Source organism: Enhydra lutris, unplaced genomic scaffold (genome assembly GCF_002288905.1).
Source record: "Enhydra lutris kenyoni isolate GAN:26980312 unplaced genomic scaffold, ASM228890v2 scaffoldscaffold59, whole genome shotgun sequence".
NCBI lineage: Eukaryota > Metazoa > Chordata > Mammalia > Carnivora > Mustelidae > Enhydra > Enhydra lutris.
Window position 1 is genome coordinate 762,984 of NW_019154143.1, and position 22,211 is coordinate 785,194.

Below are 22,211 nucleotides of genomic sequence, written 5' to 3' on the forward strand. Positions count from 1 at the left end.
ATTTTGCTCTCTGATGGGTAAGATGTACTATCTTACTGTTTTAATTTGCATTTCTCATTTTCCTAATGAGTATAAGCATTTTTCATGCTTGTGTTCAAATTTGGGGGAAATGCTTTTTCACATTTTTGTCCATTTTTCTTCTGTGTTTGACTTTTTCTTTCATTGTATTTCCATTTTAAAGAAAATGTCAGAGGACTGAAGACAAAGAATAATAATTAAAGACTTGCCATGTCACCTATCACCTATTAAAACATGTCTATTCTTAAGACTGTGGAGTAGGGGGGTGCCTGGGTGGCTCAGTGGGTTAAGCCGCTGCCTTCGGCTCAGGTCATGATCCCAGGTCCTGGGTTCAAGCCCCGCATCGGGCTTTCTGCTCAGCAGGGAGCCTGCTTCCTCCTCTCTCTCTGCCTGCCTCTCTGCCTGCTTGTGATTTCTCTCTGTCAAATAAATAAATAAAATCTTAAAAAAAAAAAAAAAAGACTGTGGAGTAGGTCCATGAATCAAGAGATAGGGCAACGAAACACACAAATTACTTAAAACAGACATTCATCTACATGAGAATATAATACATGATAAGAGCACATTCATTATTCCTCAAATGGTTTTGTCAGCTGTTTGAGATACCAATTCCAGTTAGGTCCTCACCTTCTATCATGACCCAAAATAAATACCAGAGAAATTGAAGTGGTAATGTATAGTTTTAAAAATAGTTAAAGAAAATATATGTAAAATTTTTATGTAAGAATGGCAAAGGAGTATGTAAGTGTAAGAGTGGAAAATATCACATGGGAAAACTATCAATGTATTAGGCTATATAGAAATTAACTTCTACCTGTCAAAACATCTTACATTAAAAAGTAGCTGAAAAAAAAATAGCTGAAAAATTGACAATAGTATTTATGTCAGTGTTAGTATCAATAATGCACAAATAACACCCAATAGAAGAAAGAGGAAAAGAAAGAACACACGTTAGTAAAAAGGAGATAGAGGTGACCACCACACATATAAAAAAGTCAGCCACATTATTATGTAAGCAAAAATATAAAAACAAAAGCAACGTAATAGAAAATTTTTTCTTACAAAATTGATGTTTTTTCTTTTAATGTGACTGTACAGCTGGAATTGGTACCAAGAGAACATTTTCATACTTTGCTGAAGGGAGTTTAAAAATGGTTTAAACTTTCAGGGAATCAGTTCTACAGAATGTACAAGGAGCCTTGAAGGATTCATAATGTTCAAGGTTATCTATCACAGTCTATTTTATAATAATGAAAATATGTGATAAATATAAGTACCTGGCAGTGGTAAAAATTATTAAGTATATGACTGTATATTAATTTGGGTTATAAATCCATTATACTGATTTAAAATCATATTTATAAATAGCTATGTATTAAAAAAAAAAAAAACTACCCCAGACCAGAAGAAATTCGACCAGAACCTAAAAATTAAACTGTCACAGCGCCTGGATGGCTTAGTCTGTTGAGCATCCAACTCTTGGTTTGGCCCATGTCCTGAGCTCAGGATCCTGAAATGGAGCCCTGCATCAGACTCCATACTCAGCATGGAGTCTGTTTGAGATCCTTTCCCTTCCTCTCCCTCCCCCTCTACTCCTTCTTGCCCCCTGCACTTGCTCTCTCCTTTTCCTTTCTCTCTCAAATAAATAAATAAATAAATAAATTTTATTTCTAATTTCTTTAGAAATTAAACTGTCACTGGATAGTAGAATTACAAGTTTTATTTTTTTCCCTAGACTGTTTTTATATTGTTAAGCAATGACCATGTGTTACTTTTATTATTTGAATTTTTTTAATACTAATTATTTGGAAGAGAAAACTTTAGTTTTATTAATTCTACTGAAACTATTTCAGCTTTATCTTGAGTTAATGTTTTGCTTTTTAAAGTAGGTTTTTAACAAACTAAAGAAATGTTTAAAAAAATGTTAAATGCCACATTTATATATGTATGTATATGTGTAAATAGGTAAATAGATACTAATAACAAAGAAATAGTTAAGAATTTGTTTAAGAATATAAATATTGTTTTAATTTTCATGAGGCAGTTCCAAAGTCAATAATCATACATTTTTCCAATTGTCAGTTATATGGGAAGGTTTTGATATTTTATCAGTCTTGTTCATTAATGTTAATTTAAAGGTATGGTAAAATTAACTTGCCTAAAATATTCTGTCCAGAACTGAATTCTCAGTAGACAACCAGTATGAAGTGGGAGTTAAGGCCACAGGTGTTATTTGTGTAATATTTGTAAGCAAGGCAAGTAGAATCCCTTGCTTTACAAGGAAAGTTTTATAATAAGGAATTTTTATTTAGGAAATCACATTTCCTAGTATGAAATCCGAGACTTCCATTTAGAAAAAATGTGCATGCGTATGTACATGAACACAGACATATGTATATAAATCTCCTTGAAGGTAGTGTGTACTCTTAAGATTGCTGCCATTTTTCTTCATTTTTAAAAAGTTTTCAATTTTGAAATAGATTTCAAACTTTTTAAAATGTGAACTACAGTATACCCTTCTAGATTCACCAACTGTTAACATTTTGTCACATTTTATTACTCTATAATCTGTATGTTATTGTTAATGTCATTGTTTATTTTGCTGAGCCCTTTGAGAATACACTGAAGTCATCATGACTCTGTACTACTAAATGCTTCAGAGATGTCCTATGAACAAGGACATTCTCTTACATAACCACAGAAGAATTATCAAATGTAGGCAATTTATAAAGCTTTTTTTTTTAATTTTATTTACTTATTTGACAAAGAGTGAGAGATCACAAATAGGCAGAGAGGCAGGCAGAGAGAGAGGAGGAAGCAGGCTCCCCGCCGAGCAGAGAGCCCGACACGGGGCTCGATCCCAGGACCCCGAGACCACAACCCGAGCTGAAGGCAGAGGCCCAACCCATTGAGCCACCCAGGAGCCCCAAATGTAGGCAATTTAACATCGATACAATGCTGTTACTGTTCAGACGCAAATTTTACCAATTGTCGTAATAATGACTTTAATAGAACTTTTTTTTTTACCCAGAATATAGTCCAGGATCATGCATACTTAGTTGTCTTAGTTGTTGTAATGATTTAGTCTTCTTTAGTCTGAGGCAGTATCTCAGCTTTTTTTTTAATCTTTCATGATATAAATGTCTTTTAAAAGTGCAGACATCTATTTTATAGATTGGTTTTCAATTTGGATTTTACTCTTACTTTACATGTTTAATAGTAGTTTTCTTTAGAATAAATGTAGATATTTCTTGTATTTCTAATTATATACTGTATTTCTGTTAGGTTGTATTTATTCCCAAATAAATGTTTTCAATAGAAGTTCTTTAAAATTATAAGAATACTGTCTTGAAGAAATTGTGCAAAATTTTTTGATTATGGTTGTATAAAATGTGCAGGTTTCATATTTATTGAATAGAAAGTTTCAAGAAAGTTTGCTCTGGATTTTTAAATTACTTGGAATATCTCATAATCAGTTAACTTTGTGGAAGGAAAGTATTTGGAAATTTTTGATCCATCTAAACTACAAAGAAGTTACATAACTTTTAAGTAACTTTATATTACTATGTTATCTTTCATTCAAATTTGCTTTCCCTTATAGAGTTCTTGTTAGGACTTATGCCTGAAATTTTTTCAGATAATATTGTACCTTCCAGAAAAACAAGGAAAAAAGGACTTCAATACAGGACTTTATGATAAAGTATCCCTTTTTCCTTAGTAGTAATTGATTTCTATTCATAAAGTTGTTTATGGATTGTATTAGATTGAGGCACACACTGCTATAAATGTCACAGTGGGGAGAGCGGGTTATTGTTCAAGATTGGAATTCCAAAATATGTTGGAAACAGCACATTGCTTTCCTTTTTCATGTATTTTAATATTATTCATGTATTTCAGAAGATTCCATGCCTATGCCTGATGAAGTGAGCATGCTAACAGCAATTGCACTCTTCCTGTGGTCTGCTAGTAGTGAAATAATAGGAGTCCAGTCATTACAGAATGGCTGCATGAACAGATTTAAAAATGCACTGAATTCATGTGACCCATGGGTAAGTTACACTTAAACAGAGAGGTAAACATTCCACTTTATCAGTAAAATTTCAGATCAATTCATTAAAATGGGTGAGGCATTATTTGAAAACCTAAATATTTGTTATATGGGTTTTCAGTAGAAAAGCTGGAAAAGATCACTCAGTTTAAGCACTAGGAGACACGTGTGTAAAAATTCTCCAGTATCTAAAATATTTGATTAACTCTGGCTTATAATGGTAGAGACTTTGCATGAGTCTATGGTTATTATCTTTCACTGTTTAATGACACCAAAAGCATTAAAGAATAAATTTATATTACATGTTTTGATGAACCTGTTGGAAGCCAGTTTTTCTAGAAAATAAGGTTTTTCGGCTTCACAATGTCAAAGTCTAAACTAATGATTCTCAAACCTGCTGCACATCAGAAAAAAAAAACCAGCTTAATAACATGATTCCTATATTCTGCCGCTGTCTTCCTAAATCATAAATCTCTATTTTGAAAACTTTGCCCAATATTATGTCCAGTAAGGTCTGGCAACTTCTCTTCTACCAAAGTGGTGAAACAGCTTTATTCCACTATTTATCCCATATAGTGATGGGCCTTCCTTTTATCTTTCCTTCCTTCCTTCCTTTTTTTAAAATTTTTATTTGGGGTTACTATGAAGTCCTTTTATGCTAAAGTGGAGCCAATGAGATTTTACTTTCTAGGCCTGGAAAAGTTAAATTGGCATAAGCAGTCATTTCCAGAGAATTCAAATGAATTTGAGTTGTCTAACTGGGGTATTTTTATAGCATTGTTTGACATCATTTAGATATTAGCCTTCCTTACTAAATATGTTAGGTTAAAATGGAAGGGACAATTTTCAAGCAAAGAAGAAATTAAAAACATAAATTGGAGTTCCTGGTTTATAGCTTCTACCACACTACAGAAAGAAATGAATTATATAAGCTTGATAATTTGGCAGTTAACCATATAAGGAGTATTTATTTAATTAATTTCTTTTCAGTTTTTTTTAGTTAGCTTATTGGAAGTTTCGTTATTCTAATTTTATTTCTATAAATAGAAAATGGTATTAATTCTTCCCACAGTTCTATTTTCATCATGCAGTATCACATCTTTTCAGCATATATTAAGTTGCAGTGTGATTGTACAGCAAATGAGAACTATCACACATGTTAATTAATAAAATTATTTTATTATATAGGTCCAAGCCAAGTGTTATCAGCTTCTCCTCTCAGTCTTCCAACATTCCAATCGTGCCCTTTCAACTCCGTATATCCATTCCTTGGCTCCAATAGTGGTTGAAAAGCTGAAAGCTGTTGAAAGAAACAGACCAGCCAGTAGCACAGAACTTTTAGCTGTTCAAGAAGGAATCAAAGTTCTGGAAACATTAGTTGCTCTTGGGGAAGAACAAAACAGTAAGTATTCTTATAAAAAGCTAGTAGTCCGAAATGAACTGTATTTTATATATATTTCATATATATATATCTTACTTGATATTAGACACAGGCCATTGCAACAATAAGTTTACTAAGTAGTGGTTACTATAGAAAGCTTAATATTTTGGTCATGCTGACATAATATATTGAGTTATTTATATTCATTTTTTTATGAGTAAGAAGTTAAATTACTGATGGCCTTTAAACACACTGATTTTTTTTTTCTAGGAATGTACTCTTTAAGAATTAGGAAAATGTGGATATTTAATAGGTTTATAAAAGTAATTTAGTATGGTGTTCATAATAGAAATACAGAAGCTTTATAACAAATAGAATCAGATTAGTATTAATACCAAACATCATTATTAAATACCTCCAATTTTTAAATTTAAAAATTATTTTTATTTAATGAAAAGTTACCAGATACGTCCATTTAATCAGAGACTTCCACAGCTTAATACCTACTCCTCTTTATTCCCTTGATTTCATCATAATCTAAAATTTGTTTTTAAAAAAATTACTTAATTGTTGCAGCAGAAAGACTATACTTTTTAAGCTAATACCTTATGATTGAACATTAGGTATTTCCAATTTTTCAAAATCATAACTGAGATGAGTATACTTGCACAGATATCTTTGCACACATTTTTTATTATAGCTATCAGATAAATTACTTAATGTGAAATTACTGAAAGGAATGTACATTTTAAAGACTTTTAATATATATTGCTAGATTACTCGCCAGATAACAATTACATCCATTTTTTTTTCTATTGTAAGTTTTTTCTTCTTCCCTTGAAAAAATTTTTACGGGAAATTGGAAAGGTAGTAGAGACTTTGAAAAGTTACTGTAAGAGCTTCACTATAAAACAACAATCCAGAGGTGCCTGGGTGGTATCTGACTCTTGGTTTTGGCTCCATTGGTGGTCTCGGGTCCTGAGATTGAACCCTGAGTCGGGCTCTATGCTTGGAGTCTGCTTGTCCCTCTCCCTCCCCCTCTACTGTTCCCCTCAACACACACACATGTGCATGCTCTCCCTCTCAAATGAGTAAATCTTTTAAAAATAATAATAATCCAGAACTATGATAGTGGAAAAGGAGAAATGCAGAGGTGATGAAGAAAAAAAAATTGATCTTACTTGGTGAGTGACTAGTTATAGGGAGCAAGAGAAAGAGAAGAGCCGAACAGGACTATGTTACGTGGAAGAAACATGGAAGCAGTGTCAGAATTGGAAAAGTCAGGAAGAAGGACTGTTTGGGAGTTGATAAGTTTAATTGAAATTAGATATTAATAGATTATTTGAATAGAAATGTTGTGACTGACATCATGGTCTATGTTTGTGGCCATGATGGCAAAAACCAAAGGTAAATGGTGGCCATCACATTATTTCATAAATGCTCATTCATTTATTCATTGATTTGACGTTACCTTCCTGACGAATGCCATCATATCCCCTTAATAGGACTCATTTACCTTTGGTTTTTGCATGTATTTGGCCTTATATTTATCTTAATTTTTTTTAATGCCCATTTTATTATACTTAAAAGTCTTCCTATAATACAAAACATCTGTTATCTCAGTGAAGCAATCTATTAAAAAAATGAAGAAACCAGGATAATGCTTATTGCTATTAAGATATGTCTGAGGTATATCTCACTAACACTTAAAATTATAATATATAGTTACGTAAAATATAGTAATGTAACTCCCAGAAGATAAATTTTCAGCTTTTAAATTTGTTTTATCACCCAACTTTCTTCACAACAGTTACAAATGCTAATTTTTTGTTTTTAACTTTATAGTATCCATTACAGAAATAGGCAATGAGTGTTTCTTCACCCAACATGACCAGGGTTATAAGCTAAAGACATTGGAATTATATTTGAATCTTAATTTTTTTTTTTTTTAAGATTTTATTTATTTATTTGACAGACAGAGATCACAAGTAGGCAGAGAGGCAGGCAGAGAGAGAGGAGGAAGCAGGCTCCCTGCTGAGCAGAAAGCCTGATGCGGGGCTTGATCCCAGGACCCTGGGACCATAACCTGAGCCGAAGGCAGAGGCTTTAACCCACTGAGCCACCCAGGCGCCCCTGAATCTTAATTCTTGTTCATCATCTTTATTCAATCTGTTACTCAAAACTTGTCCTATCTTTTTTTGAAACTTCTCTGGGATTCAGGAGAATCTTGGTTCCTATACTTGTACCTAATCATCTCAACTAAATAGCTCTAATAGTTTCCTAACAGATATTCCCCATCAATTTTACCTCTCCTTTGTTTAAGAATTTGAGTAGTGGGGCACCTGGGTGGCTCAATTGGATAAATGTCTGCCTTCAGCTCAGGTCGTGATCTAGGGTCCTGGGATTGAGCCCCACGTTGGGCTCTCAGCTTAGTTGGGAGTCTGCTTCTCCCTCTCTCCCTGCCCCTCTCCCGACTCATTGTTCTCTCTCTGGCGTGCCAGCTCTCTCTCAAATAAAAGAATCTTTAAAAAAAAAAAAAAAAAGAATTTTGAATAGTTTTCTCTTGCATTACTGCATCGAATCTGAACATCTTTGCACAGTTTTCCAAACTTTTTTTCTGCTTTCCAATGTGTATCCACTACCCTGACCAGTCCAATTTTCTCACATGGCTTATTTTAACCTCTGTACAGTCTTCAGTCTATTTTCACTCTCCTCAGGTATGTTTCTTCCTCGCATTTCTAATTACACAAACAGATTTAACCTGCATCAGATCTCATTTTTTTTAAGAAATGTTGCTCAATTACTCAGCCCACTCTCATCTTTCCCTTCATACAATTTCTTTGGCAGTTATAATCAACCTTATTCTATGGCCTTGTGGTTTTAAGATAATAACTAAAACTATAAAATCCTAAAGTATTCTTCCACTTTATGAGGCTTTTGAGGAACTCTATCTCAAATGTTCACTATAGGTTTTGTTTTTTTTTTTTTAAGATTTATTTATTTATTTATTTGACAGATCACAAGTAGGCAGAGAGGCAGGCAGAGAGAGAGAGAGAGGGAAGCAGGCTCCCTGTTGAGCAGAGAGCCTGACACGGGGGCTTGATCCCAGGATCCTGAGATCACGACCTGAGCCGAAGGCAGAGGCTTTAACCCATTGAGCCACCCAGGCGCCCCTTCACTATAGGTTTTTAGCATTTAGTTCTCTAATTGTTTGATGTGCTGGATACCCTTTTCAACTAGGCACTAACAGCTTTAGGTTGAAAGCTGTTGATGAATTATGTATTTCCTAAAATTCCTAGCACATTTCTGGATACTTGATGGGTACTTAAATAATTTATATTTTTTCCAGTTAATTAATTGTTAAAATCAAAACCTTGCTTTTCAACCTGATGTTGAAAACCTTGTCTGCTTTAGTATGCACAGTGTACTGAAGATAATTTCATATTTATTTGGTAATTCATTATTATATCTTCTATAGAAGTTCTTATTATACAGTACTGTTATAATTCTGTGTGAGGGAAATTGAGTTAAATCTAGCTAATTGGAGAATTCTTGGGACTTTTAAAATATCAGCTTGCTACCTTTCTTCTGAAACTTTGTCATGGAAGAATATCCAACTGATAAAAACTTCTGAGGGGTTTTCAAGGCAAAGGATGTTTGTGTTTGTTCATTCATTCAACAAGTAGTTATTGAGTGCCTGCTGCAAACCGGGTATGTTCTAGTCATGAAATAACTACACAAAGATCCCTGCCCTCATGGAGCTTATATCGTAGTGCAAAAACAGGGACAGTGAACATCCCCCCACCTTAGGTATATCTGTATCTATTTTATATATAAACATAAAATTTTGTATAGTTAATATCTATATATCTATATACATAATTTTATATAGAAGTGAAAGTGGATATAACTGTATTAATTTTAGATATAGATATAATAGATGCTGAATTAGGAAGATGCTATGTAGAAAAAAATACAGCAGGGAAAGAAGATGTACAGGGACAGAATGGGATTAGGGTTCCGGAAAGGTCTCATGATTGTTATCATTGTATTTCTTGACGTCAGTGAATGTTGTATTCCACATTCTGTATCAGATGTTTCCTGCTCCCCTGCAACCTTGGCTACTGTCATTCTACAAAAGTTAACAAAAGTGGAAAAAATTATTATTCTCAGTGTTGATTATCAGATACATATGTGTACATGATCACGTTTTTTAAAGAAAAATACCAGCTTTAATGAAATTTATATTCCAGGATGGAATTGTTAATATGGGAAGACAAAGAGACTAGTAAATGGGATGGGATTAAAATTCCAAATAAATCTTTAAGGGCTTAGAATATATGTCAACCAGGCACAGGTTCTTGGGTTTTTTTAATCCTAAATTCTACATATTTGCTTCTTTTTGAGATATTTTTCCTTCACTTATTGTGGAGTTTACTGTTGGGGGGGAATGATAAAATGGGAAATAGTTGTATTTCTATTTTTAAAAGAAGGAGATACCTAGTTTTAGTTAAATAATAGTAAATTGATGCTGTTCAGTTTCTCTTTCCTACTCTATCCTCCCTATTCTGAAATACCCTGAAAAATGTCATGATCTTACTCTCAGAATACATTCCACCAGATGGTAGTTGTAAAGTACTTACTCCTTTTTACCCTTTTAGCCAGTATTTTTTCACCTTTTTTTTTTTTTTTTTTTTAATAAGTAGGCGTCTCGCCCAGCATGGAGCCCAATGGGGTCTTAAACTCATGACCCTGAGATCAAGACCCAAGCTGGGAAAGAGTTGGACACTTAACTGACTGAGCCACCCAGGTGTCCCTAGCCAGTATTTTTTTTTTTTTTTAACAAAACAATATCAACTAAAATATGCAGTCTTAACAAATTCGGTCTCCAAGCCAAATATAGCCTGGCATTAAGTAAATAGTCAATATTAATTAACATTAATTAATATTGACTATTTAATATTAATTGTTGTTGAAGTCTAAGACAGATTCTATTTGATTATGTTTTATTGTGACCGAGACTACTGTGGTAATCACCTATCTTAAAGTTTATTGTAATTGACAGATTTGTGATGATCTTCAGACCTTATCATTGTTCCTTGCAGGAGTCCAGTTACTTGCCCTTTTAGTTCCCACTTTGATCTCTTACCTGCTGGATGAAAATTCTTTTGCCTCAGCAAGCACAGTTTCCAAAGATCTTCATGAGTTTGCACTCCAGAATTTAATGCATATTGGACCTCTGTACCCACATGCTTTCAAGACAGTAATGGGAGCGGCTCCTGAGTTGAAAGTACGTTTGGAAACTGCTGTTCGAGCAAGCCAAGCCAGCAAAGCTAAAGCAGCCACGAGGCTGCCGACCCCTGCTGTACATTCTGCACCGACGATTAAGCTAAAAACCAGCTTTTTTTAACTTGATATTCCATTCATTTTTATTTACATTGTCAACTGGCAACTAATTAGTGATTGCCACTGTACCCTTCCGGTCTATAGGTTCTACTTCATTTGTATATGGGTATTGTATGCGTCTAAGTAGGTTAAGTAAAATAATGCTCATGCAATTTTCTGATTTGAAAGAGGTGATTGTTTTTATCATGGGGTAGATGTGCTCTCCTTTTTTTTCCTGTAATGCTTCTTTTTTATTAATTTATTTTTTAAATACTGAGCCATAGTCTCTTAAATTTAAGTGCTAAAAACAATTGTATCATGTTGGGCAGCCTATTGGTATTGTCAGGAAAAAAAATAGGTCAATATTCAACATCTGTCATGAAAAAATTTAATTGAGAAACAAGCAGAATTTAGATTTTGAAGTAACTCAAATAATGGAAAATGTTTCATGGTGTATATAATATGAATAAAGTCACACTTTCTTAGCATTTCTCAGAATGTCCTTATCTTTCTGATAGATCTTTTTACTTCCCTATTAGATAACTAAATTATGCCTGTATTTTAGTTGTTAGCTGAATTAAAGCTTTCATTGGAAGATCCATTAAAATGTTTCAAATGTGGAATAATGTTCTGCTTTTTTTTTTTTCATGGCTAAAATTTGGCCTTGGTTATGTTTTATAATTGTAGAACAGAGCATTGAGTTCTGACTGTGATGGTTAGTTTCATTCATCAAATATTTATTGAGCACCTACTGTGTATGAAGCATCAAGGTAAGTCCTGCAGGGCATACAAAAATGAATTTGTCATAATTATGATAAGGTCAGTCTTTTGTGAATCGGAATTTTACCCCATCCAATAGATAATTGATGAGATGAGTATTTGCCACAGTGTTGAGCAACTTTTATATACCAGGTTTTACCAGTATACCTAGACTGTAGTATCAACAGCAAGTCACCTTTCTGAATATTCCAGATACATACCTGTTTGTCATCTGCTGCCACCGACTCACTCTCATGCCCTCACCAGCTGGCAGCTCCCATCCCCTTGCTCCTTTTCCCAACCAAACATTTGCAGCTGGAGGAGGTTGCCCATAAAATGGTTCTGCCTTTGACAAGCTCTCTTATTTATTGTCTTTGGCAAGGCCCTGGTGCAAAGAACTTGTCCACCCTTTCCCCTTTAGGTGGCAGAAGTGTAATAGGGGGAAGACTGGACCAGGGGATTGTCAGTCTTTAAAACTCGGAGAGGTGCTTTCACCTGTTGTCTCACTTTCCTTTTTATCTACAGGGTTGTTTTTTCATTTCTAAGTTGCTTTGCTGAAGTTACTCTCCTTATTTCAGGGGTGCTTTTTGGGTCACAGTTGTATTGAGATGTAATTCAGACATATATATCACCCATTTAAAATGTACAATTCAGTGGTGTTCAGTTGATTCACAGGGTAGAGCAACCATCACTACAACAATCAATTACGAACATTTCCATTACTCCCGAAAGAAACCTCATGGGGTGCTCAGTCAGTTGAGCATCCAAGTCTTGGTTTCAGCTCAGGTCATGATCTCAGCATCGTGAGATTGAGCCACGAGTTGGGAATCCACACTCAGTGGGGAGTTTGCTTGAGATTCTTTCCTTCTCCCTCTTTCTCTGCCCTTCTGCCAGCTTGCACACACACTCTCTCTTTCTAAAATAAATAAATCTAAAAATAAATAAACCTTAAAAAAGAAAGAAAGAAACCTCACACCCTTTAGCAATCACCCCACAATCTTTCCAATGCTCCCAAGCCTTAAACTACCATGGATCTACTTTCTGTTTCCATCAATTCTTCTGTTACAACCATCTCATATAAATGAAATCAGAGAATTAGTCTTTTGTAACTGGCTTCTTGACTTACTGTTGTTGTTTTTTTTTTTTTTTAATCTGTTTTTCTTTTTTAAATTTGGGGTTTTCTTAGCCTTCAAAAACCTTTATTGGGGGATAAACCTAGTTCTAATGGAAAAAGCCCACCTCTGAAAAAGGAGTTGTGGGTATGTAAGCTTGTCTGATGGACATTCATGACTTGTACATTCATGGCTCAAAATAAAGACCCTCAAACCCAAATGAGTCTAAAGCCGTTACAACCCAAAATTGTGTGATTTGTTTACATGTGCTTATCTTAGCTCTTAAAATATGATCTGTGTAAGAGGAGCTGTACCTTCCTCATGATTCACAGAAGTACATGGCCATTAAAAGGGCGGGGGTGGCCCCCAAAAATGACAATTTAGAGTATAAAGTTCTCCTCTCCACACTATTCAGTCCACATATATCCAGGAGGAGAATGAAATACAATCAATGCCCAGGTGCCTCTCAAAGAGGCAAATGTGATTTGGAAATTTTTAGCACAATACATCTCAACTACTCTGGCTGCACATGAGGCCAGGACTCCCTACATGAGATGCAAAGGGATTGTGCCCACCACAGTTTGCCTCTAGCTCCTGTGCAAGATGCAGCTCCACTGTAGTCTGCATCATGTCACTTAGGGAAACGAGTGCCTCGTAGCAACCCTCATGCCTCATTAATACCAGTCTGTGGCCCTCACTGACTCAGTGGTGGGTTTTTTTTTGTTTTGTTTTTTGTTTGTTTGTTTTACTAAAAACATCTGAAGAGGGGCAAATGGTTGCAACTGCCATCAGGTCACAGCAATTTCAAAAGCTGAAAAGGCTCTCCATCCCCTGGTCCAGTCTCCCCCCCCCCCCGCCATTATACTTCTGCCACCAAAAGGGGAAAGGGTGGACAAGTTCTTTGCACCCGGGCCTTGCCAAAGACAATAAATAAGAGAGCTTGTCAGAGGCAGAACCATTTTATGGGCAACCTCCTCCAGCTGCAAATGTTTGGTTGGAAAAAGGAGCAAGGCATGTGTACTAGACAGAGGGAGGAGGCCCTTTGTCAAGGGTTTGATGACCCAACCCCAGATGCCCAGCTTGGTGCCAGCAGACCAGGACCTACCAAAACCCACTATTCAGACAGAAAAGGAAGTGAAGACACCAAAAAATTAAAGTCAGTTCTGAAATCTGCACAGTTGACATTTGTTCTTTGTAGCAGTAAGGCCTTGAATGAGAATCATGGAACTTGAGGAACACATTCCTCTCTTCAGGATTTAAAAAATTTTATCATGTACCGGAAGACTACATTCAGTGTGGATCAAGTCTAACAGCGTTTGCTAGAACTCGGTTGTTAGGCACACCTAGCACTGGGAGGAAACTTCATCTAAGCAGAGTGGCTGGTGGGCAGGCCAGAGGCCTCTCCTTCATTGGTCCCCAAGCTGAAAGTTCTGTCCCCAGTTGTGTCTTCCACCTCTACCATTCAGATCAGCAGCTCACCTCATGCTAGCAGGGGGCACATTGAATCCTGACATCCTTCTCTCCTGCTGGACAGCCAGCAGTACACAAACACGTGTGGATAGAAAATGTCTTCGTCCTAAGTCATTGGGTATCTGAACATGAGGAGGAATTAAAGATGTCCAACAAGATTTCCAATGAGCTCATTCATTACCGAGCCTCCCATGATATAGTTGAGTCCAAGGATAACCATGATAAATAACAGGCCTTAGCTTGTGTTTCAAACCAAAATGATACAATCATGTCTCTGTTCAGCTGGGCCCAGACATAAAGTACTGACACGATCAGAGGAATCATCAGCAACTGCATGTTCATTGCTAAACTGGTCATCACGATGCAAATCCAGTTAAAGAGGAGCATGAGTAAATTGGCGGGTGACTTATCCAAAGCTCCTGTTTCAAGTCCTGTAAAATACTGATACAAGAAAGAGGGCACCTCGGTGGCTCAGTTGGTTAAGCAACTGCCTTCGGCTCAGGTCATGATCCTGGAGTCCCAGCATCGAGTCCTGTGTCTGGCTCCCTGCTTGGCAGTAAGTCTGCTTCTCCCTCTGACCTTCTCCACTCTCATGCTTTCTCTCTCTCTCTCTCTCTCAAATAAATAAATAAAATCTTTAAAAGAGAGAGAGAGAGAGAGAGAGAGAGAGAGAGAGAAACTGACCAAATAAAGAAATCTTAATTCCTGGACAAACAGGGAAATACAAGGTGGCAGTGATTGCCCTTCAAATCTGAAAGTGATAGAGGAAGGCTTCTTTAGGCCAGAGGAAGAAGGAGGCGGGCTGATGAGACAAGGTTTGCCAACAAGGGCACCGCGACAGTGGTGACCAACCAACAGGGCACGATGGCCAGGATGCTCCTGAAGCAGTCCCTTATGTGGCACATCTTCACTTTTTAGGTGGCTGGGATGTGCACAGCCGCCCAACTCCCCATCCCTGGCCTCTCACCACACGGTCCCCTCTGTGAGTGAAAGGTGTGGAGGAGGAGGCGGCCCAAGCTCGGGAGAAGAAGGCAGAGATCCCGGATGTGTGCCACCCTGGACTTAAAATGTTTTTAAGCTTCATCCATGTGGTAGCATACATCAGTACTTCCTCCCTTTCTGTGGCTGGATACGACTCCACTGTATGTGTACTGCATTTTGTTTATCCATTCTCCAGTGGACGGACACTTGGGTTGTTTCCTCCTTTTGCCTATTAGGAATAATCCTGCTGTGAACACCTGTGTGCAGGTTTTGGGTGGACATGTGTTTTCATTTCTCTTGGGTATACACCTAGGAGTGGAATTGCTCACTCAATGATAACTAACTCTTCAGCTTTCTAAGGAACTGCCAGACTGTTCTTCAATTGCCTGTTTCTTGTTTTTTGCACACTAAACCCCTTTTCACTCCACTATTTATGAAGTATAAAGTTTATTTCTGCCTTGGCTATTTCCTGCCATCCCAGACTTCTCCCATCGTTTCCCACCTTGAGATAGACTGCATCACGCATTAGCAACGATTCTCTTTTTTTTTCTCCCTTTCTCCCTCAGTACCTACCCCCTCCCTTCTTCCTTCCTTCCTTCCTCCCTCCCTCCCTTCATTCCCTCACCCCAGAACTACTCTGTACTTTCTCTAAACTCTTCTGAGCCACTGACAACGCAACTTCTAGTTTTCTATGATAATATTTATAAAAGAAGCTCTGTTTGAAGAATTAGATTTATGAATTTGGTTCACTGCCCGATCCTTGAGATTCTTCTCAACCCAAATAATCATACGTAATTGGCTCTAAATATCCAGTATCAGGAAACTAAAAGAAATAGCATCAGGACAGCTAATGGATTCTTTCTGAAGCTTAATCTGAGCAGTTTTAACATTAAATAAAGTATTTTCTATTTAATTTCCAGGTTCTTGTTAATACTGTCCATTTGAATTCTGAATTCAATTAGAGAAAACTTAATGGAAGTCAGGTTTCTCTTTTCCAAATAGGTTCTCCTATCAACTAGGGATAGAACTTCAGAAAACCTAACCTTTTGGGGGCTTCAGTTCCCTCATCTATAAATTAGAGGAAAACTTACTAGGTATTCTGTGATCTTCTGCAAACCTAAAAAGTACATGACTGTGGAATTATCCTGCTTATTTTTGCCAAGAGAGTGAGTCTTTGGCCATTCCTTTAGTATTAACATATCATATTATTTAGTCTAATTAATAGTTTCTACATGTGTATAAAATAGCTATCCTAGTAGGACAGCATAAAATACACTAAATCCAGAGAGCGGTTAAAATACAGCAGATTATCATGGTCAAGAAGAGCTGCCCTTTCTGCTGTGCACCAGGCACTGTGCTGGACACTTTATATCCATCCCTACTTTTCATTCAAACAATGCTGACTGAGTCTGCAATTAGCCCAATTTTCGAAACACATTTAATTATGAATCACTATGCCTCACATTTTCTTCATTCTTAATTGGAATTTTTAGGGTGTTGCCAGAAATGGCTAGAGTACACCTATAAATAAAATTCTTGCCTTAATGTTTTCCATCACATGGATTATTTTAAAAACCTAATTTCATCATTACAAACTACTTCTAAATTTATAATAATAATTATGAAATATAATTAAATAATTATGAAATTATTCTTATGGGCTTCACAAAATTTTACTTAAAAACTTCATGTCTTAATCATAATTTCTTAATCATAAGAAAAATTATCCTGAGCTAAGTTTTTGGCACTGTTGCTAAACAAATACATGAGAACCATGCATGCATAAATGACCAGTATAACTCTTTTTTTCTTTTCGTCCAGGAAAATTTTTCACTGTCTTCATCCCCTATCCACAATTCTCAATCTCTTTTTGCCATTGGAGTGCATGGGTTTCCATTTCAGACATTGTGTCCCTCAAACACATATACCCAGTTTGCTCTTTCCCCCCCTTGACTTTCAATGTAAGTCAAAAGAATCCATGAAAATTTAAGTAAATTTATTTGGCTTTTCCAGCTTGTACCTTTGATTGTTCATTCCTTCTTTAAATCTCTTCCTTCATTCCAACTTATTTCCATTTGTATAGGAAAATACCTCTCTTATTTGTGAAACAACAAAAACAACAAAAAAAGGCATGACTTTAATCTTATCCAATGAACATAAATGTAGAGTTAGAGGAGGAAGGAAAATCATTTCATATATTATTATAAATCAATTTTAATTATAAAATTTGCATTCATTAAATTTTTGGGGAAATTATCACAATTCGCTACACAGACCAAATTACTGTTGATATTTTATTCTAGTTCCTTCCACATTTGCAATCATCCTGAGGTAGAATGTTGTATCTGCTTCTGCCCACTTATTTTATAAGCATTTTCCCATAGAATTGCTCTAATAATACTATGGGATAGATTTAATAACCATCATTTTTTATCACTACTTAATGTGGATGTACCACTATTGACTTAGCCATTACCCTTTGCAGGGGGTACTTGGTTTCTAGTGCTTACATTTTCATAAATAATGCTGCATTGACTTTTAAAAAATGCAACTTTGTAGATTATTTCCTTGGGATAGATTTCTTTTCAAAGGGGTTATAAAAATACGACAGATTTTAAATTTTAAGACACATGGCCGAATTTTAGAAAGTGATGCTTTTTGAACTGACAGATGTGAAAATGAAACTGGGTCATTGTTTTCCAAATTCCAAGAAAATACCTGAGAATGTCATTAAATCACAAATATTTGGGTATACCTAAGCATTTTTTATAAACATCATTCTAGCTGACTGTACATCATTATGAAGCTAGCTTAAATCATCATGAGGCTTAATGGAATTTGGCTGCTTTTAGTAAAAATACACTAGTTGGGGGAGGAGTCAAGATGGCAGAGAAGTAGCAGGCTGAGACTACTTCAGGTAGCGGGAGATGAGCTAGATAGCTTATCTAAAGATTGCAAACACCTACAAATCCAATGGGAGATCGAAGAGAAGAAGAACAGCAACTCTAGAAACAGAAAATCAACCACTTTCTGAAAGGTAGGACGGGCGGAGAAGTGAATCCAAAGCGACGGGAAGATAGACCGCGGGGGGAGGGGCCGGCTCCCGGCAAGCGGCGGAGCAGCGGAGCACAAAATCGGGACTTTTAAAAGTCTGTTCCGCTGAGGGACATCGCTCCAGAGGCTTAACCGGGGTGAAGCCCACGCAGGGTCAGCATGGCCTCAGGTCCCGCAGGGTCACAGAAGGATCGGGGGTGTCTGAGTGTCGCAGAGCTTACAGGTATTAGAACGGGGAAGCAGGCTGCAGAGACAGAGCCGAGGAGTGAGCGCTAAGCTCGGGGTTACCTTGAACCAGTCGCAGGCTCGGTCAGCTCGGAGCGCGGCCGGAGGCCAGGGTGAAGGGAGTAATTGGGCGCTGTTCTCTGAGGGCGCACTGAGGAGTGGGGCCACGGGCTCTCGGCTCCTCCGGGCCGGAGACCGGGAGGCCGCCATCTTCATTCCTGCCCTCCGGACTCTACGGAAAGCTCTCAGGGAACAAAAGCTCCCGAAAGCAAACCCGAGCGGATTACTCAGCCCGGCCCCGGTAAGGGTGGTGCAACTCCGCCTGGGGCAAAGACACTTGAGAATCACTACAACAGGCCCCTCCCCCAGAAGATCAACAAGAAGCCCAGCCAGGACCAAGTTCACCTACCAAGGAGTGCAGTTTCAATACCAAGGAGAGCAGCGGAATTCCAGAGGAGGAAAAAGCAAAGCACGGAACTCATGGCTTTCTCCCCATGATTTTTTAGCCTTGCAGTTAATTTTTTTTTTCTTTTTCAATTTTTTTTTCTTCTTCTGCTAATTTTTTTTAACTTTTGCCCTTTTCTTTTTAACGTTTTTTAACTAGTTTATCTAATATATATATTTTTTTTCCTTTTTATATTTTTTCTTTATTGGTTTTCTTTTTTTAATTGTTTCTTTTTTTTTTCCCTTTCTGAACCTCTTTTTATCCCCTTTCTCCCCCCTCACAATTTGGGATGTCTTCTGATTTGGCTAAAGCATATTTTCCTGGGGTTGTTGCCACCCTTTTAGTATTTTACTTGCTCCTTCATATACTCTTCTCTGGACAAAATGACAAGGCAGAAAAATTCACCACAAAAAAAAGAACAAGAGGCAGTACCAAAGGCTAGGGACCTAATCAATACAGACATTGGTAAGATGTCAGATCTAGAGTTCAGAATGACGATTCTCAAGGTTCTAGCCGGGCTCAAAAAAGGCATGGAAGATATTAGAGAAACCCTCTCGGGAGATATAAAAGCCCTTTCTGGAGAAATAAAAGAACTAAAATCGAACAAAGTTGAAATCAAAAAAGCTATTAATGAGGTGCAATAAAAAATGGAGGGTCTCACTGCTAGGATAAATGAGACAGAAAAAAGAATTAGCGATATAGAAGACCAAATGACAGAGAATAAAGAAGTTGAGCAAAAGAGGGACAAACAGCTACTGGACCACGAGGGGAGAATTCGAGAGATAAGTGACACCATAAGACGAAACAACATTAGAATAATTGGGATTCCAGAAGAAGAGGAAACAGAGAGGGGAGCAGAAGGTATATTGGAGAGAATTATTGGAGAGAATTTCCCCAATATGGCAAAGGGAACAAGCATCAAAATCCAGGAGGTTCAGAGAACCCCCCTCAAAATCAATAAGAATAGGTCCACACCCCGTCACCTAATAGTAAAATTTACAAGTCTCAGTGACAAAGAGAAGATCCTGAAAGCAGCCCGGGAAAAGAAGTCTGTAACGTACAATGGTAAAAATATTAGATTGGCAGCAGACTTATCCACAGAGACCTGGCAGGCCAGAAAGAGCTGGCATGATATATTCAGAAGACTAAATGAGAAAAAGATGCAGCCAAGAATACTATATCCAGCTAGGCTATCATTGAAAATAGAAGGAGAGATTAAAAGCTTCCAGGACAAACAAAAACTGAAAGAATTTGCAAATACCAAACCAGCTCTACAGGAAATATTGAAAGGGGTCCTCTAAGCAAAGAGAGACCCTAAAAGTAATAGATCAGAAAGAAACAGAGACATATACAATAACAGTCACCTTACAGGCAATACAATGGCAATAAATTCATATCTCTCAATACTTAACCCTGAATGTTAATGGGCTAAATGCCCCAATCAAAAGACACAGGGTATCAGAATGGATAAAAAAACAAAACCCACCTATATGTTGCCTACAAGAAACTCATCTTAAACCCGAGGACACCTCCAGATTTAAAGTGAGGGGGTGGAAAAGAATTTACCATGCTAATGGACATCAGAAGAAAGCAGGAGTGGCAATCCTTATATCAGATCAAATGGATTTTAAGCCAAAGACTATAATAAGAGATGAGGAAGGACACTATATCATACTCAAAGGAACTGTCCAACAAGAAGATCTAACAATTTTAAATATCTATGCCCCTAACGTGGGAGCAGCCAACTATATAAACCAATTAATAACAAAATCAAAGAAACACATCAACAATAATACAGTAATAGTAGGGGACTTTAACACTCCCCTCACTGAAATGGACAGATCATCCAAGCAAAAGATCAACAAGGAAATCAAGGCCTTAAATGACACACTGGACCAGATGGACATCACAGATATATTCAGAACATTTCATCCCAAAGCAACAGAATACACATTCTTCTCTAGTGCACATGGAACATTCTCCAGAATAGATCACATTCTCGGTCCTAAATCAGGTCTCAACCGTTATCAAAAGATTGGGATCATTCCCTGCATATTTTCAGACCACAATGCTCTGAAGCTAGAACTCAATCACAAGAGGAAATTTGGAAAGAACCCAAATACATGGAGACTAAACAGCATCCTTCTAAAGAATGAATGGGTCAACCAGGAAATTAAAGAAGAATTGAAAAAATTCATGGAAACAAATGATAATGAAAACACAACCGTTCAAAATCTGTGGGACACAACAAAGGCAGTCCTGAGAGGAAAATATATAGCGGTACAAGCCTTTCTCAAGAAACAAGAAAGGTCTCAGGTACACAACCTAACCCTACACCTAAAGGAGCTGGAGAAAGAACAAGAAAGAAAGCCTAAACCCAGCAGGAGAAGAGAAATCATAAAGATCAGAGCAGAAATCAATGAAATAGAAACCCAAAAAACAATAGAACAAATCAATGAAACTAGGAGCTGGTTCTTTGAAAGAATTAATAAGATTGATAAACCCCTGGCCAGACTTATCAAAAAGAAAAGAGAAAGGACCCAAATAAATAAAATCATGAATGAAAGAGGAGAGATCACAACTAACACCAAAGAAATACAGACAATTATAAGAACATACTATGAGCAACTCTATGCCAACAAATTTGACAATCTGGAAGAAATGGATGCATTCCTAGAGACATATAAACTACCACAACTGAACCAGGAAGAAATAGAAAGCCTGAACAGACCCATAACCAGTAAGGAGATTGAAACAGTCATCAAAAATCTCCAAACAAACAAAAGCCCAGGGCCAGATGGCTTCCCGGGGGAATTCTACCAAACATTTAAAGAAGAACTAATTCCTATTCTCCTGAAACTGTTCCAAAAAATAGAAATGGAAGGAAAACTTCCAAACTCATTTTATGAGGCCAGCATCACCTTGATCCCAAAACCAGACAAGGATCCCATCAAAAAAGAGAACTACAGACCAATATCCTTGATGAACACAGATGCAAAATTCTCACCAAAATTCTAGCCAATAGGATTCAACAGTACATTAAAAGGATTATTCACCACGACCAAGTGGGATTTATTCCAGGGCTGCAAGGTTGGTTCAACATCCGCAAATGAATCAATGTGATACAACACATTAATAAAAGAAAGAACAAGAACCATATGATACTCTCAATAGATGCTGAAAAAGCATTTGACAAAGTACAGCATCCCTTCCTGATCAAAACTCTTCAAAGCGTAGGGATAGAGGGCACATACCTCAATATTATCAAAGTCATCTATGAAAAACCCACCGCAAATATCATTCTCAATGGAGAAAAACTGAAAGCTTTTCCGC

At 36.9% G+C, this 22,211-nt stretch overlaps 1 protein-coding gene and 1 pseudogene across 2 annotated transcripts in view; one reads left to right on the forward strand and one right to left on the reverse strand.

Moving 5' to 3' along the window:
• LOC111158367 (HEAT repeat containing 5B) overlaps positions 1-11,455 on the forward strand; it is a 104,311-nt gene extending 92,856 nt beyond the window's left edge. For both annotated transcript variants that reach the window (XM_022520373.1, XM_022520374.1), the window contains 3 exons: positions 3,916-4,067; positions 5,255-5,468; positions 10,553-11,455. In XM_022520373.1, coding sequence (XP_022376081.1) covers positions 3,916-4,067; positions 5,255-5,468; positions 10,553-10,857 — 671 coding nt within the window. In that variant the 3' untranslated portion in view covers positions 10,858-11,455. The remainder of the gene's footprint in view (positions 1-3,915; positions 4,068-5,254; positions 5,469-10,552) is intronic.
• Positions 11,456-14,109: 2,654 nt separating this feature from the next.
• Positions 14,110-15,078, reverse strand: LOC111158380 (annotated as a pseudogene).
• Positions 15,079-22,211: the final 7,133 nt, after the last annotated feature.